Source organism: Amblyomma americanum, chromosome 1 (assembly GCF_052857255.1).
Source record: "Amblyomma americanum isolate KBUSLIRL-KWMA chromosome 1, ASM5285725v1, whole genome shotgun sequence".
NCBI lineage: Eukaryota > Metazoa > Arthropoda > Arachnida > Ixodida > Ixodidae > Amblyomma > Amblyomma americanum.
In genome coordinates, this window is record NC_135497.1 from 281,283,121 (window position 1) to 281,298,153 (window position 15,033).

The 15,033-nt window shown below is 50.8% G+C and overlaps 1 protein-coding gene across 5 annotated transcripts in view; it reads left to right on the forward strand.

Moving 5' to 3' along the window:
* LOC144115194 (long-chain-fatty-acid--CoA ligase 1) overlaps positions 1-15,033 on the forward strand; it is a 121,526-nt gene that overhangs the window by 76,640 nt on the left and 29,853 nt on the right. For all 5 annotated transcript variants that reach the window (XM_077649459.1, XM_077649462.1, XM_077649461.1 and 2 more), the window contains 6 exons: positions 5,093-5,262; positions 10,674-10,788; positions 12,633-12,700; positions 12,822-12,923; positions 13,064-13,163; positions 14,578-14,750. In XM_077649459.1, coding sequence (XP_077505585.1) covers positions 5,093-5,262; positions 10,674-10,788; positions 12,633-12,700; positions 12,822-12,923; positions 13,064-13,163; positions 14,578-14,750 — 728 coding nt within the window. The remainder of the gene's footprint in view (positions 1-5,092; positions 5,263-10,673; positions 10,789-12,632; positions 12,701-12,821; positions 12,924-13,063; positions 13,164-14,577; positions 14,751-15,033) is intronic.

A 15,033-nucleotide genomic window follows, 5' to 3' on the forward strand; every position in this document is an offset into this window, starting at 1 on the left:
TTCGGAGCTAATTCACTAGCGCCTGTCTTTCCACATTCTTGGCGAGTACTGCCTGTCCGCCATGACAGGTGTCCGTCGCGGCCCTTCTGGGAAGCTGTGGGTGCCTTCCCGGCGATAGCCCACGACAAAGGGGGGGGGGGGGGGGGAGGGAAAGAATGTCGTCTTCGCGGTAGCGCATAGCGTCGGCTGTGGTACGGAGCGCTCTGGCCCGCTGACAGCTCCCTTGTCCTGGAATGTAACCGGAAATTGGGGAGGATAAAGCCTGTTTCCCCGGGGCGGCGGCGGGTCCGGTTTTTCTGGTCGTCACTCAAAGAGCATGGCTGGGTAATTGATGATGCCGCTGTCACGGGTCTCCGTCTACGCCGCGCCGTCGAACGTGGATCCTCGTAGCACACACGGAATGTCACAATCCGTCGACGGTGTGGGCGACCGAAGCTTCGGTGTTCGGTAAACAAACTGCAGCGCAGCAGAAGAGGAGACACAGAAACGGAGATGAACAGCACGAGCGGTGTCAGCCATACACCAAGCCACGCTGCTTCGGCTTGTGAACTGGAGTGTTCTAGTACACTGTAGCTTCGGTGTTCGGTTTGGGTGGGAGAGGGGGGGAGGAGACAACTCTCACTCGATACCTTTAGCATATATAGCGTGCACCGCTACCGCTTACTGTGTACCGCGAGCCGCCACTGCGCATGCAAAGATCGCCCTCAGGGCGCCATATGGCACCACGTTCACGTCAACAGTATACAGCAGCGCACGTCTTGAACGTCGGGACCAACCAGCGCGGGCGTAGCAGCGGGCCGCGCTAAGCCGTAGTGGTACGCGCTATGCTGAAAGTATCTATTTACTGGCGGCACTACTTGGCGCATTGGCACGGCACTGGGGCAAATGACGTCTCCAACCCACTTCCTGCCTAGCCTCTGCTGCAGTGCCACAGAAATTTGACCGCCAGTGTAGCGCTATTAGACACCTTTGGCAGAACCAATGGGGCTTTTTGGCGGGATAGTTGGCCCATGAAGTCAAGTGAAAGGAATCAGCGCAAAAGGCAAGGACGAACACCTGTGTTGTGTCACGTCCTTGTGCTCTTTCCTTCACTTGACATTTAGCATAGCCCATACCATGCGCGTACCGCTACTATACTGCTACCTCGCGCGCCGTCAGTGCGCACGCGCTGATGGGTTCCGACGCGGCAGGTGTTCCCGCAGCTGGCGGGGACGTGGCGCCCATCTGGCGTCCTCAGGGCTGTCTGCACTGACGGCGCGGTGGCGGTACGCGCTAAGCTAATAGTTTTAGCACCGTCGTACTTGGTAAAATAAACTGCGGTAACTGCGGCCGTACGGCAAAATTGGCCTGGCAGTCGCGGCAGCGGGTAGCAGCGGCTACGCGCTACCTCATTGGCCATACGGCTGGTCCTGCTCCGGTAAAACTCTCTTCACGCGAAGGTCTTCGGCACGAAGGGGGTGCGCTGGGCGACGGCTCCCTCTCCCGCGTCCCATTCACTTTGGGCAGCCGGAGCCGAGGGGGGCATCATTGTTACCATACGACCCAGCGGTCTAAAAAAGTAAGGGGGGAGGGGTAGTGGATGCAGCCGCGAGCACCGTGGCCGCGAGCGGCCCCGTACAACACGGGCCGGGAACTTGACAGACGGAGACGGAAGAAAGCGCCGCTCAGGCAGAATCTCAAAAAATAAAAAATAAAATACCGCTGGGGAGGGGACCGTTTGTGCCGATCGAGCAAACAATACCCGCCTTCGCCGCCGGCCCACACCGGAAGCTTCGTCGCCGCGCAGGCCTCTGGAAGGCGTGACTTGGGCGCAGTCGCCCTTGCTTAGGGATTCCATTGCCCGTGTGAATGAATACTGTCTGAGGGTTGCAGGGATGGGTTTGGGGCCCTTTAAAGCGGGCCATAAAAGTTGGTGTGCTTTTTGAGCGCTAAGGGTCCAGATGTGGGCGGCATTTCTAAGCCAGCCGCACGTGTGGTTGGTGGACTTGTCTCGCACAGAAGGGCTGCTCGAGTGGCCTGCACGAATCGACGTAAAATTGCCGATCGTACAGCGTGGTTCTGACGCGTCGATCTCGCGCTTTCGGGGATGTGACGGATGCCAAGTTTCCCCATGTATGACCAACGATTCTGTTTTTCAGCTGCGGCGCACACACGCTGAGTATACCACACGGCCGTCCTCACCGCGCCCAGAGAGGCGGTCGCAGCTGCCGTGCCTCGGAATCGGCCGGGAAGTCAAGATCGGCGCGATGGATCATCGCGAACGCGCGCGTGTGCAAACCCAGCACTACCCGTCGCGACGACCGCGGCTCTTTGTTGCAGTCGTCGGAGCTGATGACGTGCGCGTTTAACGCTGGGAGCAGCTGTGTACTTCCACATCCTAGTGCCCCCCCCCCCCCCCCCCTCCTCTCCCGCACTCACTCCTTTTCGTGTGACTGCCTCGCTCAGTGATCAGCGACCGCGCACTATTCCTCCGTACGCCCTTGGTAGAGGAACCGGCGCACTCTTCCGCGCTCTGCCGGTCTCGGCCTCAAGCGTGCACTCGCACACAACGTTGTCATTTGACTGCCGAGGCAACGCCTCGTGGGGCTCTAGGAAGGTAGTTGCTTACTGCCGCACTGAGTGCAGGCACGATGGTGAGCTCGATGTAAGCGCGCTTCGTCAGGATGCGGGGACTGTTACGCTGTATGTCATTCGCGCGTGCGCCTCGAGCGTTGGCTTGCGAGGCTGAAGACCGCAATACTGTCACGTTCGCACGGCCGCCCACTGGTCGGGTCTTTCGCGTCGCCTTGTTCTACAGCGTCGAAAGCCAGTATTCTGTCGTCGAACTGTGTTCGAATCGCTTGTTTCTCGCAGCAGCCGTTGCTAGCACTCTGGCGGGCGGTGCGTTCGATCACTGAGTGAGAGTAGTGTCGTGTCCCAGCGTTGTTCGCGAGCGGACAACTTTCGCGCTGTTGCTTCCTGCGCGAACCCGGAACAGAGCAATGGCTCTGGGCGAGCCCAGATGCGTAGGGGGGGCGGGCGCAGGGCAAGCGGAGAGCGGCGCATTTTGCGTTGCAACTTGATCTTCCGTGCACAGCGACGGCGGATGCGCCTGTCCGTGCTTTTATTTTGCGCGTTATACTGCCTTCTCTCTCTCTCTCTCCCTCCCTCCCTTGCGTCGCCGTGCGCGACTGCGCATGTAAGATAGATGGGCTGTTTCGCTTTCTTATTTTTTGGATTTGTCTCTCTTCCTTTCTTGTCGCGTTCGCAAAACGCAATATTGTTGCTCAAACTTTGTAGATTTCGTGACTTTGTGCTAGCGTGTTCGGAATTTTGTCTAATGGCTGTCGTAACGGTTTCGTTCGGTTTCTAGAAGTTTGCTCGTTAGCCCAACATTCCGAGCAGTTTTCGTCTTTTACTAGCGCATAAAAAAAATGCCCGCAGTCTGTGAGAATCTTTCATAACTTCGAACGGTGGGATTGACTCCCGATTAGTATTCCGGAGCGGCCAAGCCCAACACACGCCGATAATTTCCTCGCAATGGCCAATATATAGGGAGTGCAATTTTTAAGAGAATAAAGTTGCTCGAGGTAGCCGCAAAGCGTAACACATTTGCGGCCTTTTGGCGTTTGGGTTGGTTTCGATCGGCATGGCTCCCGGCGGTACCTGCGAAAGCGACGAGCTTTTGCTGCCAGCGGGAAGGTCTGGCGGAGGGGATGTTGTAGGCCTCTCGCTCCACGTGTCCAGAAACATGCGCGCTCTTTTTTTTTTTTTTTTGGTTCCGGAACCCTCTCGATACACGGTGGCGACGTCAGTTTCGCCGCTACGTCAGCGCGTAACGTGGGTTGTTGAGAAGCGTTGCCCCCCCCCCCCCCCCCCCCCCCCCCATTTGTTTTTTTTTAATTCGTAGCGCGGCCCGTGCACGCGCGTCACGGACCGACTGTGGGAGGGAGGCACGGCGCGGCGCTTCCGCCGCGGGCGTCGCGTCTGACGCTCGGCGTGCTGGTCCGTACGCAGTGGCGCGTTTTCGCCCGGGTTTCGGTTGGCTGGGCTGGCGTCGCCTTCCCCCTGTGTCGATGATGGTGCCAAGGTGCGCAGTCATCAGAAGCCGCTCTCTTGTCGCACGTGTGTGTGATTCATCGTGTGGCCTCACTCTTGTGTCGAGTGCGCAGTTCCCTCTTCCGAAATGTATAGTGACTGCCCTCTTAACTGGCTTGTAGCTGCATTACTTTCATGAAGCGCGATGTCCTCGGAGCAAATATAAAACTGCTCTTACGCGAGTTCAAATTTGAACTTGCGCGTGCACCCTCCCCCCCCCCCCCCCCTTTTTTTTTCTTTTTTTAAACGGGCGTCTAAGATCGGTAAGATCAGTCGTGCATCCTCCCCCCTTTTTTTTTCTTTTTTTAAACAGGCGTCTAAGATCGGTAAGAACAGTAAGATCGTGACAACGAGTGCACACTGCTCAGGCGTATCATGGTGGAGGGACAGAGACAGTTGGCTAGGATGCGGAACGGGCCCCCAGGGAGCGGGGTGTTTATTTGCGTGGCACTTGCATTCCTCCATTATGAAACGGAAGCAGCTTGCTTCCTGTTAGTGTTGTCCCTGGGAGACGTTGGGGCCGTAAGCTTCAGCGCGAAGTGCACGAAATACTCACATTGCTGTTGGTTTGCGTGTGCCTCCTGAAATATCGCGCTTTCCCCCGGCGGCCTCCTTTGGCTTGAATGTCGCGATGCGCACACGTTCTGCACCGTTGGTCGGCGCAGTTTTCAGTGCTCGCCGTGTCGCTCAGCTTGCTTGCCTAAGCAAGTTCATAAAGCCAACAGCCGTATGCGGTGCAAATGCAAGTGCAGGGTAGCATGAAACGGACGTCGCGTGAAGCACCGGCTGGAGCTGGACATCACGATGCCTGCATGACTGCTGCCTGTATAGCTGCCCAACATTGCTGGCACTCAGACAGCGTTCTAATTTCTTACTTACTCAAAGACTGGCGCGTGTAAATATACTCTCAAAATCAGCCCAGGAGAGCTAGGTTGCCAGGGCGTCCACGGTGAAAGAGAGAATCCTTCCCAGTGCTCTGTCGGCGTGTCTGACCGGGTGCCGCCTGACGCCGCAGGACCATCCCTGTTCGGGATGAGCGAATACCTGTCGTACGTGGGCGGCGTGCACGGCCTGGCGGCAGCGGCGGGAGCGGCGGCGGCGCTCGGACTCACCTACATGTTCGGCCGCTCGGCGAACACCATCGAGCCCACGGTCAGCCTGGACAACCAGAGCAGGCTGCTCACGGTAAGTTCGCTTTCTTCTTTTTCCATCTCTCCGTAACGGCCTTCTAGCTTAGTTGGGTTTGACTTCTGTGCATTCCGTTCGAGCTTGGTAACTGGCTGTGAAGCGTCTTGCATTTTTGCACGCTTCAGGTGTTCTTTTGATCAAAAAGTAGCTCTGTATACATCACGCACGCGTATGTGCAGCCTTTGTAGGAGCCCAAGGGTTTGTCTTCTAGGCCCTGTAATGGGGCTCCCGTAGCATCCGCGTAAGTCCGAACATTGGAGTGGCGAGGAAGAGGAATCCTCTCAGCTTCGAGAGATCTGGAGTGCTGGCGATGCCGCACAAGCGAACTCCGTGGGCCCTATAAAGTTTTTACAAAGGCTGAACAACTCATGCTTACATCGCACACATTCAGGTGCGTTTAACTGCTCTTTGTGGCATTTTACCGGTCTCCTCCAGTAGCAACTGGAATTTCATAGCCAAGTGTATCACCGTAAACAGTCACTTAGCCGAGAGTTATTCTTTGTGATATTTAATGCATATTTGAATAATTAAGGTTCAAACACACATGCAGAGCTTGTGCTGGCACCATTATAGTGCCAGCACAAGTGGTTCTCGTTTAGTAACTCGTGCATTCCCCATATCCTTTGTCAGTGGCGATGCAGCATTCTTTTTAGTCCCATGCGTGCATGTCACTTTTTTTTGGTCTTGTTTTAGTTGAAAGAGGTTTCATTAACTTCTGTTTAGTTTGGGCTCGCTAAGATTGAACTGGTTTTGCTTAGTAAGGGTTGAATGGCTTCCTGCGTGTAGCTACTGCAAACATGGGAGGTAAGAGCCTGGACTACTTGTCTCCCCACAAGTACTCTGATAAGGGAGGAGTACTTGTGGGGGCTCTCTTATTTAGAGTGCGTGGGCTCTTGTATTATCACAAGTGCTTATCTTTTCAGGTAGCTGGAAGAATGAAGGTTGAATGTGGGCTTGGGTTCAAGTGTGTAATTTGTTACAAACATATGTCAGTGGTATTTGTTTTCTTTAGAAGTAAAAGCCCTGGCCGGTGAAGTTTCCCAGAAGCGTATTTAAACTGCATTGAATAGTGGCGAGGTAAATGAAGATCGCTTGGAATTAATTTAGCTGCAGAGAGTTTGTTGCTGAGATGGAAGGAAAGACTGAAAGGTTGACCTGAGACAGACTCCAGTAGCAGTGGATGGGGAGAAGGGGAGGAGGGGAAGGGGAGAAGCGAGGACAGAACCGGCTGAAGTTGATTGACCATTGTAGCGATTGCTTCGCTCAAAGCTTGACTGGCATGAGCCAGACAATAGAATATCGTTATTTCGAACGGGCTTAATTCGAACCTCTGGATTTTTTGGGGGGTCCAAATCACCTCTCGGTTCCGCCGCAAGCATGTGCATTTGAAGTGTATGCAAAGGTTCGAAGTAAGCGCGCAGCCCCAGCAGGCGAAAACTTGCGCCGCTCTCTTCGCTTTTGCACCCTCGTATTCTCTCACTTTCCCTCACCTGTTATTGTGTGGCCATGTGATGTGACTTGCGGTGGCTTCTACAGCGCTCGCCGTTAGGGCGAACGCGCGGTAGTACAGTACTTGTCGCTAAAAAGCGTCCGCGATCGCGTCACCATGCACTACGCGCCGCACTAACTTCGTCATCGGGTGGGTCGCAATAAGACGGCGCCAAACGCCTTGAGACGCTCGCAATCCTTCCTCCTCTTCCCGTGAACGGCTGCCTGACGCTCCCGCCATGGCAATCACTTCTGCGGTGCTGTGTATTTGCCTTCGGAACGTTGTTATTATAAATGACAAAATAAACTTCGTATTGTTGGCAGAGCCAGCTTCAGTGATATCGTGTACGAACTCTCAGAAGAAATTGTAAGCAACTTTTTTTTTTGTAACTCGTTTGAGCTGCAGCTTGCGCCTGTCCTAGAGGAGAGCACAGAAACCTCTAGGAATGCCGCCGCTTTATGCAGTTTTCTGCAAATTTTTGTCCTCGCGGCAACATCAGGCCACCGGTGACCACATTCCTTCCAACAAGCCCGGCAGTGCGGGGAAAAGGAATGCAACACTGTCTGAAACACCGCTCACGATTTCATTCTGAGATGACTGCACGGCGCGACATCCTGTGCGCCTGCGCAGCAGTTGCGACAAAGCCGCCAGCGGCGACGTGGCACGGGAGGACCATGGGTGTAGCCGAGGCGCAGGCAGCATCGTGCACTGCCCATATGCGAAAAGCAAGCGGCACATACACGTGCAGCGGGGCGAACGCAGAGGGCGTGTGCTCTGGGGACGCTGACCGCAAGCGCGGCAAGGTGCTCACGTGCGTGCCAACGCATTTCCCGCGCAACGAGGCACTCGCTGCAACCCTCCCAAAACGAAAACGCAGTCGTCACCCGCTCATAGGTGGCAGCTTCGTTCAAAGCAAATGCAGCAACTAGAAAGCTGAGTGTGGACATTCTAGCGCTGATCGTTCGCATAATTACCGCTGGTGTAATCGCCATTAATTTTCTTTTGTTTAAGATAATAATCGGAACTGCAGTGCAGATCGCACATATCCAGGAATTGTGGACAAACGCATTTCTCAACGGGAAGTTTATGAACGCAGCTTTTGAGGCGAAAGCGTTACTAACCGAATACGAGAAAAACCGGCGGCGTGTGTTTGTGTGCGCGCGCGCTCTCGCAGGCGGTACAGAAAATCCAAGCGATGGCAATAAAAATAAGGCGGCGTCATCAAGCGGTCCTAGGACGCACACAGCAAACCGAGCACCGCCAATTTAAATTAGCATAGATAGATAGATTGTTGCCAGGAAGAAAGAAAAGGAAAGTGCACAGGCCTGCTCACTGGCTCAAGACGAGCCACAATCGCTACCACGTGCAGAAAGTAGGAGAGTTGAAAGATGGGATAGAAAGACAGGATAGTAAAGACGCGCTAAAGACAAGGCCGATCCCGGAGGTAGTGCAATACCGGGCCAACCGGTGGCGGGAGGGAAGCATCCTTCACTCTCCGCCACATTTCCAAAAATAAGTCCAATTGGACCCACACGGGGTCCGGACATTCGCTGCGCACATGGCTAAACTCGCAAGCATGTTCGCTCGACTTATATACACCCCACTGGCTGACGTCAATGTGGCGCCAGTTTTCCAGACTACATTCGTACCAGAATTGTGAGCGTCCGTTTGACGTACAGCGTTCTGGGTGGTGTCATACGATTTCCCTTTGTATATGTATATGTACTAGTCAAGCTGCAGGCTAACTTGTGACAGGGATTAGAACCAACGACATATGCACTTTCAGTTGTATGCCTTGCCAGACGCTTTTGAGGTACCCACCGAGACCTGAGACAGTTACTGCGCCACTTCCTTTCTTCAAAAACAAATTTTCATATTAAAATTGTGAAGCCGGCCGCGGTGGCTCAGTGGTTATGGCCCTCGGCTGCTGACCTGAAAGGCGCGGGTTCGATCCCGGCCACGGCGGTCGAATTTCGGTGGAGGCGAAATTGTAGAGGCCCGTGGGCTGTGCGATGTCAGTGCACGTTAAAGAACCCCAGGTGGTTGAAATCTTCGGAGCGCTCACTACGACGTCCCTCATAGCCTGAGACGCTTTGGGACGTTAAGCCACCATAAAACCATATTAAATTGTGACTCAACCGTTCGTCGTACACTGTTGCAGGGGGTGTCGTACGATTTCTCGTTGCATATAGCGTACGTCTTTTAGGTACTCGAACCGAGTGTCCGAATGTTTCACTTGGGCCTTTATGGATTCAGCGTTTGTGGAATCAGCGTACGGAGGCGCGTCATCATTTTTAATTTCTCAGTGCGCAACTTGCGTCGCGATCGAACCCTCAGGAAGACACTAATGCTTTCGCCGTTACAGTATGTAAGCAGCCTGAAGTACCCTCTGAAGTTTTTTTTTCTATTTAGCGGAAGATTCCATTATAACAATTAATATATCAGCATGTTGCGCCTTGGCAGGCTTGCATTTTTTTTAATAATAATAATAATTGGTTTTGGGGGGAAAGGAAATGGCGCAGTATCTGTCTCATATATCGTTGGACACCTGAACCGCGCCGTAAGGGAAGGGATAAAGGAGGGAGTGAAAGAAGAAAGGAAGAGAGAGGTGCCGTAGTGGAGGGCTCCGGAATTATTTAGACCGCCTGGGATCTTTAACGTGCACTGACATCGCACAGCACACGGGCGCCTTAGCGTTTTTCCTCCATAAAAACGCAATCAGTGTTTTTCTGTCGCCGAAAACGTTCCCCATTGGTTTTTAAAAGAGATATCTTGCTACGCATCAGAAGAATACAATATTTCATACCCGCCGTGGTGGCCGAGTGGTTAAGGTGCTCGGCTGCTGACCTGAAAGACGCGGGCTCGATCCCGGCCGCGGCGGTAGATACCACAGTCCCGCGCTCCGTATGGTACCATTAGAAATCGGCAAGGAGGTCTGAGGAGGAAACCGGCGGGAAAGGGAGGCTCAGGCCGAGGCCAAGCGCGACAGCGCAGTGGCTCCCCCCAGGTGCCTCAGGCCCAGCAGCGAGCGGTCCCGCGCCGGTAACCATGGCTACCGATAACATGACAGTCTTTAGCGCGCGGTCATTGTGCTGCTGCTGGTGCTGTGTGCACGCGCTGACTATCATCCGTGAGCACCTGTCAGCGCACGTCAGCCATCGGCAGCTGCGTTTTCCTACCGGAAGTGCGCGGAGCAACCCGAGAAAAACGAGCGCCTGGCAACCTGCGGGCAGCCTGCAGGCAGCGACGTGCAGGTGGATAATCGAAGAGGCCCATAGTGCGGTGTGCGCCACGCTCGCCCTGGCACCTTCCCTCATGACATTCGTCGTTCCGAACTTTTCTTTTTTTTTTTTTGGCGGCCGCGGGGAAGCGGCGGTTGAGTGGCAGAGAGGTGCCCCCGCATGCTTCTGAGTTCACTGTGCTGAAAGGTTGCATACTTTCTAAAATACCTACTGCGTGCGAATCGAAAACGGTTTCTTGCGCGGTGCATTAGGTCAGCCTCGTACGGTCGGCCTCCCTTTAATTCCGACCCCGCGTGATGCATGTGCGAAGCATGCTATAAAAAGGGGGAGAGGAGTAAGAAGTGCGGGGGAGGCAGCATGGAAACAGCTGAAAAAGTGTGCTTTGTGGTGGATGTGCATCAGTGTGAACATTGCTGGGCTGTGGAAGTAGGGAAAAGGGGGCTGCCACTTGAAAAGTACATTTTAAGCCAGTTCAGCACCCTGAGAAGGGAAAGGTTAGAATGAGGTCAAATCATTTCTGGCTCTTGGTACCTTTGCCCATATTTGATGCTTTGTCAGGATGACATTTTTTTAAAGTCTGCCTGAGATGCTTATAGTTATCAAGATGATTGCAGTTTATAGAGCAGGGTCTTTTGTTTTGAGGCAGACTTTGTCATTGTGGGCTCTTTTCTTTGCAGGGGCTCGAACGCATCAGGACATCAAGGTTATGCCCTGATGGGAACCACATAGAGTACCTCTATGAAGACTGCAGGACATTATTTGATGTCATGTACAGAGGGGCCAGAGTCTCCAGTAAGCAACCTTGACATTTTGCTGTGCACTTGATTTCAGAATTCCGTCTGATGTGGCATACTTTTATTCCTTTATATCTTTGCGGTCATTGTGCAACGCAGCCATTATGTGATCTTCTAATTATCAGTAAATATGCTAAAATCAAGGATGTAGTGTGCATGCTTGCGTGAGGAATGTTTACAAGAGCTTGGGTATGTGCTTCCATTTCCCCGTGTTACAACAGGTGAGCTTATTTTTATGCGCCACAAAGTTGAACACCGCAGATTTACTCAGGGTATGCTACACTGTATAGGAGGTATTCACATGACATCATCCACAAGTGGTGCTAGCAGCAGATGCGGCATTCACCGTGTTGGTGTCTGCGCGGCCGCCACAGCATTTAACTTGCTGGTGATCTGTGAAATGTGAGTGTATTTTGCATCACGTCACAGATAATTTCTGTCTGACCCATAAAACCGTGTGACTGAATGAATAAGCTGTGAAATGCGCAAGACAGAAAAGGGCGGGAACGCTGAAAAGGTTCCATTTTGTGAAGATGTCGACCCGTAGGAACGCGGAGGCGCCGGCGTTGGTGTGCGACGTACAAGACTGCTTCTGTGTATTGAATTCACCGATACTGAGGCCCACGTTGTGCATGTTTTAAGTTTGCCAACAGGCAGAGAAATTAATGCGTACAAATCTGTGAGAGGGTGCAATTGCTTGACAAGTGGCCGAGCGCAAGAGCCGTGCTGAGGGTGCCGATGCCCAAAGTGCCGTTTTTGGAGAGGTGCAAAATTTTGAAGTGTCTGTTCACTTAGCTGTAGTTTAACTTGTCATCTCTGTGTGCTGTAAGTGACGGGTTACTACTGAGTCTAGCAGAATCTCTGCACATCACGTTGCTGCGAACCGGCCTAGATTCTGGGCCTTGTGCATTCGAAGCTGCGCTACATTGCTACAGTCAAAACGACAGAACATTCTTGCTGGGTCTGCCGTTCGTGCTGTGCGCACATACCAGTATTTGCTGAACCATTCTGTCGCGTAAATAAGGCAGGTGTGAAGCTTTGCTTTCTGCTGAAACACCTTCTGTGAAGCTTCAGCAGTTCGCAAAGTGCAGTCGCTGGAAATATGAGTTTCTGTGGAGCCAGTTTTGGAATTTGGGTGACTAATCATGCGCTGTTCATCCACAATGTGTCCAGCATTATTAGCTGACAGTTATCAACTGATATGAAAAGCTGCAAGTTGTGTACATTCTTGTGTGCAGTGCAGCCAGCCAGTTTTACTGCAGAGTTGTGGTACAGGGCGGCTGCCTAACTGCCGCAAACTTCACGCACACGAAGCATTCCAAAAAGTCGACGTTGACACATTTAAGAACATGTAAAGATGTTACGGGTCACTAACAATATAAGCTGGGTACCTCATGGCGTACTTGACACTGCGCGAGCTGGCATGAAACACCGCCAGCATGGCGCGCTAGCCACGATGACGCTTGTGCCTTCTGGTAGCATGACCTCATTGAATGCCTCCTATAAATGTTCATTAATTGTTACTTCTTTTTGTTGTCAGAATTTCTTGACTGATGAAAGACATAAGTGGTGTAACCTAGATTACCGATTAATTCAGCGCATCTTGTGCTTACCTCGATAGTGCCTCAGAAAGTTGATGCGGCATTGAAGCGTGGGCTAGTTTACACTGCATATTTTTGTAGGTAACAATGAGAAAACTGCAGACTGAAAGGAGCATGCAGTGCTTGTAATGCTGTGTATTCTGTGCTCCCCTCCATCCACATCTTTTTATTTTTCTACCGTTACCCACATGACTTGTGTGAGCGCATTGGGTGTTATATTTATGCTATTACTTCTTTCTAGATAATGGCCCTTGCATGGGGTGGAGAGTCCCAGGATCAGGCGAGTACAAGTGGATCCACTACAACCAGGTGAATACTGGAGCACATTCTTGGAAGCTTTCTCTGCTTTCTCCTTTTGTTTTAAAATCCGACTGAGGTGGGGGTAAACTGATTGTGATTTTTTTTCTGGCTTTCTTATTTGCTGGCATAGGTGTTGGAAAGAATAAAATGCATTGCCTGTGGCCTTGTGAAACTGGGGGAGAAACCTGGGCAGCAGACGTTTATAGGCCTTTACACACAGAACTGCGTTGAAGTAAGTGTTATATGACCTATTATTTTAACTGTCATTGAATTCGTTTTCTGTGTGCTGCCTGGCAGAGTCATGTGGTCCTTTGACAGTGCTTGCTATGAATTCCTTGTGACTGTTTCTTCATTCTTCTTTTATACCTGCAGTGGATTGTTACAGAACAGGCCTGCTACTACTTCTCAATGATCATTGTTCCTTTATATGATACACTTGGAGCTGCTGCCTGTGCATTCATTATTAACCAAGGTTTGTTACCATTTCAAGCAAATCCTCATTCCATTCTTTTCGGCAGAAGCATGGAAGGCTCACGTGCATGTAAATGGCAGTGAAATCAGCATAAAATGTTGAGGTTTGAATGTATGATAGTTTAAAGTGTAACAAGTGTTTGCCTTCAAATATATTAAGGCCCTACTATCTTCCTGTTGGTGCCTGGACACATTAGTTTGCTGCTGGAATGCATTTGGCCAATGACTGAGGCTTCGACTTGTGAAACTAAATAAGTTTAACGGTGGTCATTGCTGGCTTTGACATCTAATAATTGTTGTAGTGTACACTGTCATTGTGTGTCATCTGATGACTGTCATGTGATGACAACCAGGCAAGCAATTAGGAAGGAAGGCAGCCATGCAATAAGATCAAGACTTTCACGGTACTAAACTGTTTATTTACTGGACATAAAAGAAACTTGATGGTGATGTGTTACATATATGTCAAAGACTACCATGGCTTTTGACCACATGATTAAAGCGTGACATAGAGCAGATCCCAGCATTTGCGAGCATCGGGGAGCAAAGCATTGTTTTCCCAATCATATGTGAACAACCTTATTAACTCTTGTGGTGTGCCATTGTTTTCATTGGGTTTAGATAACATGTCCTGCATGACGAAACAAAAAGTATGAGAGTGCTGATGATTATCAGAAAGCAAGAAGAGGAAAGCAGCTAAGCAGAGCAGGATTTTTCAACTTTATGAATGAAGCATTTCATATCAGCAGGCCTTTCTGAATCCCATTTCTGTGTATTCCAGTGAGACGTTGAGTTTTCTGCTTTAAGTTGTGCTGTGAATTTTGTAAGAGTTGGTGCTCTGTAAAGAGCAGTTTGTTTTTCTTCTGTTTGTGCTTCTAAGGGGTCTGCACCAGCAACTATTAGTCAGCTGAGGTTGCTTATTTGTGGTCAGAACTTGCAAAACTGGCAAGCATAATTTAATGCCTCTTACACTTTAAATCGGAAACAGTAGGGACTATATTTATGAGCACCTGTCGTGTTCTTTATTGCTGACAGGCTACATTTAGCGTGTGTTTAATCTGCATGCAAGTAATCTGTCTTGCCTGTTCTTTCCTGTCCACAGATGTCAAATAAGGAAGTGCCTTTGAAGATGTCACAGTTCCTTACTCTGTGTAAAATGATGCGGTCTAGGAATTTTCTTTTTCTGAGTTTGCATAGGAATGCACAACACAAATTAGTCCAGAGTTGTGTTTCATGTTCTGTGGATTCCTGTACCCTTCACAGTTTGCTTGAATTCAGTCTGAAAAAAATATGCCCCAGTATGAAAAGGCCTCTGATTGTGCAGAACTTTTGTTTATTTGATGGAAACATTTCTTGCCATAGTCATGGATTTGTGGCGGGTGCACTTCCCTTAGTGTCGGTGTGTTTGTTCACAGCTGACATTGAGACAGTGGTGTGTGATACTCAAGAGAAAGTGGAGTGCCTGCTGAGACAGGCAGGGGAGACACCGAAGTTGAAAAGGATCATTGTCATCAAAAATGTCTCTGAGGATGTCAAAGAAAAGGCCAGGAATGCAAATATCATGCTCATGAAGTTCTCCGAGCTTGAGGTGAATGCTACTTTTTGATGTGCATTAAGAAGCATCTAGCATTTAGTAATCTTGAACTTTTGCTGACTGATAGCACTTGGCATAGGATGTTTCAGTCTCAAGAAATGCATCTAAATATGGCAAACCTGCTTTTTTTTCCGCAGTTCAGTACTCATGCAAATGCAAGAAGGAGAGACATTATTAGGATTTCGATAGTGTGCATTTCCTTAAACAGCTTGCCTTGGCTACTTTGCAGATAAAAATGTTGGTTCCATTCAGTACTAGAATTTTCTAGAAAACATTT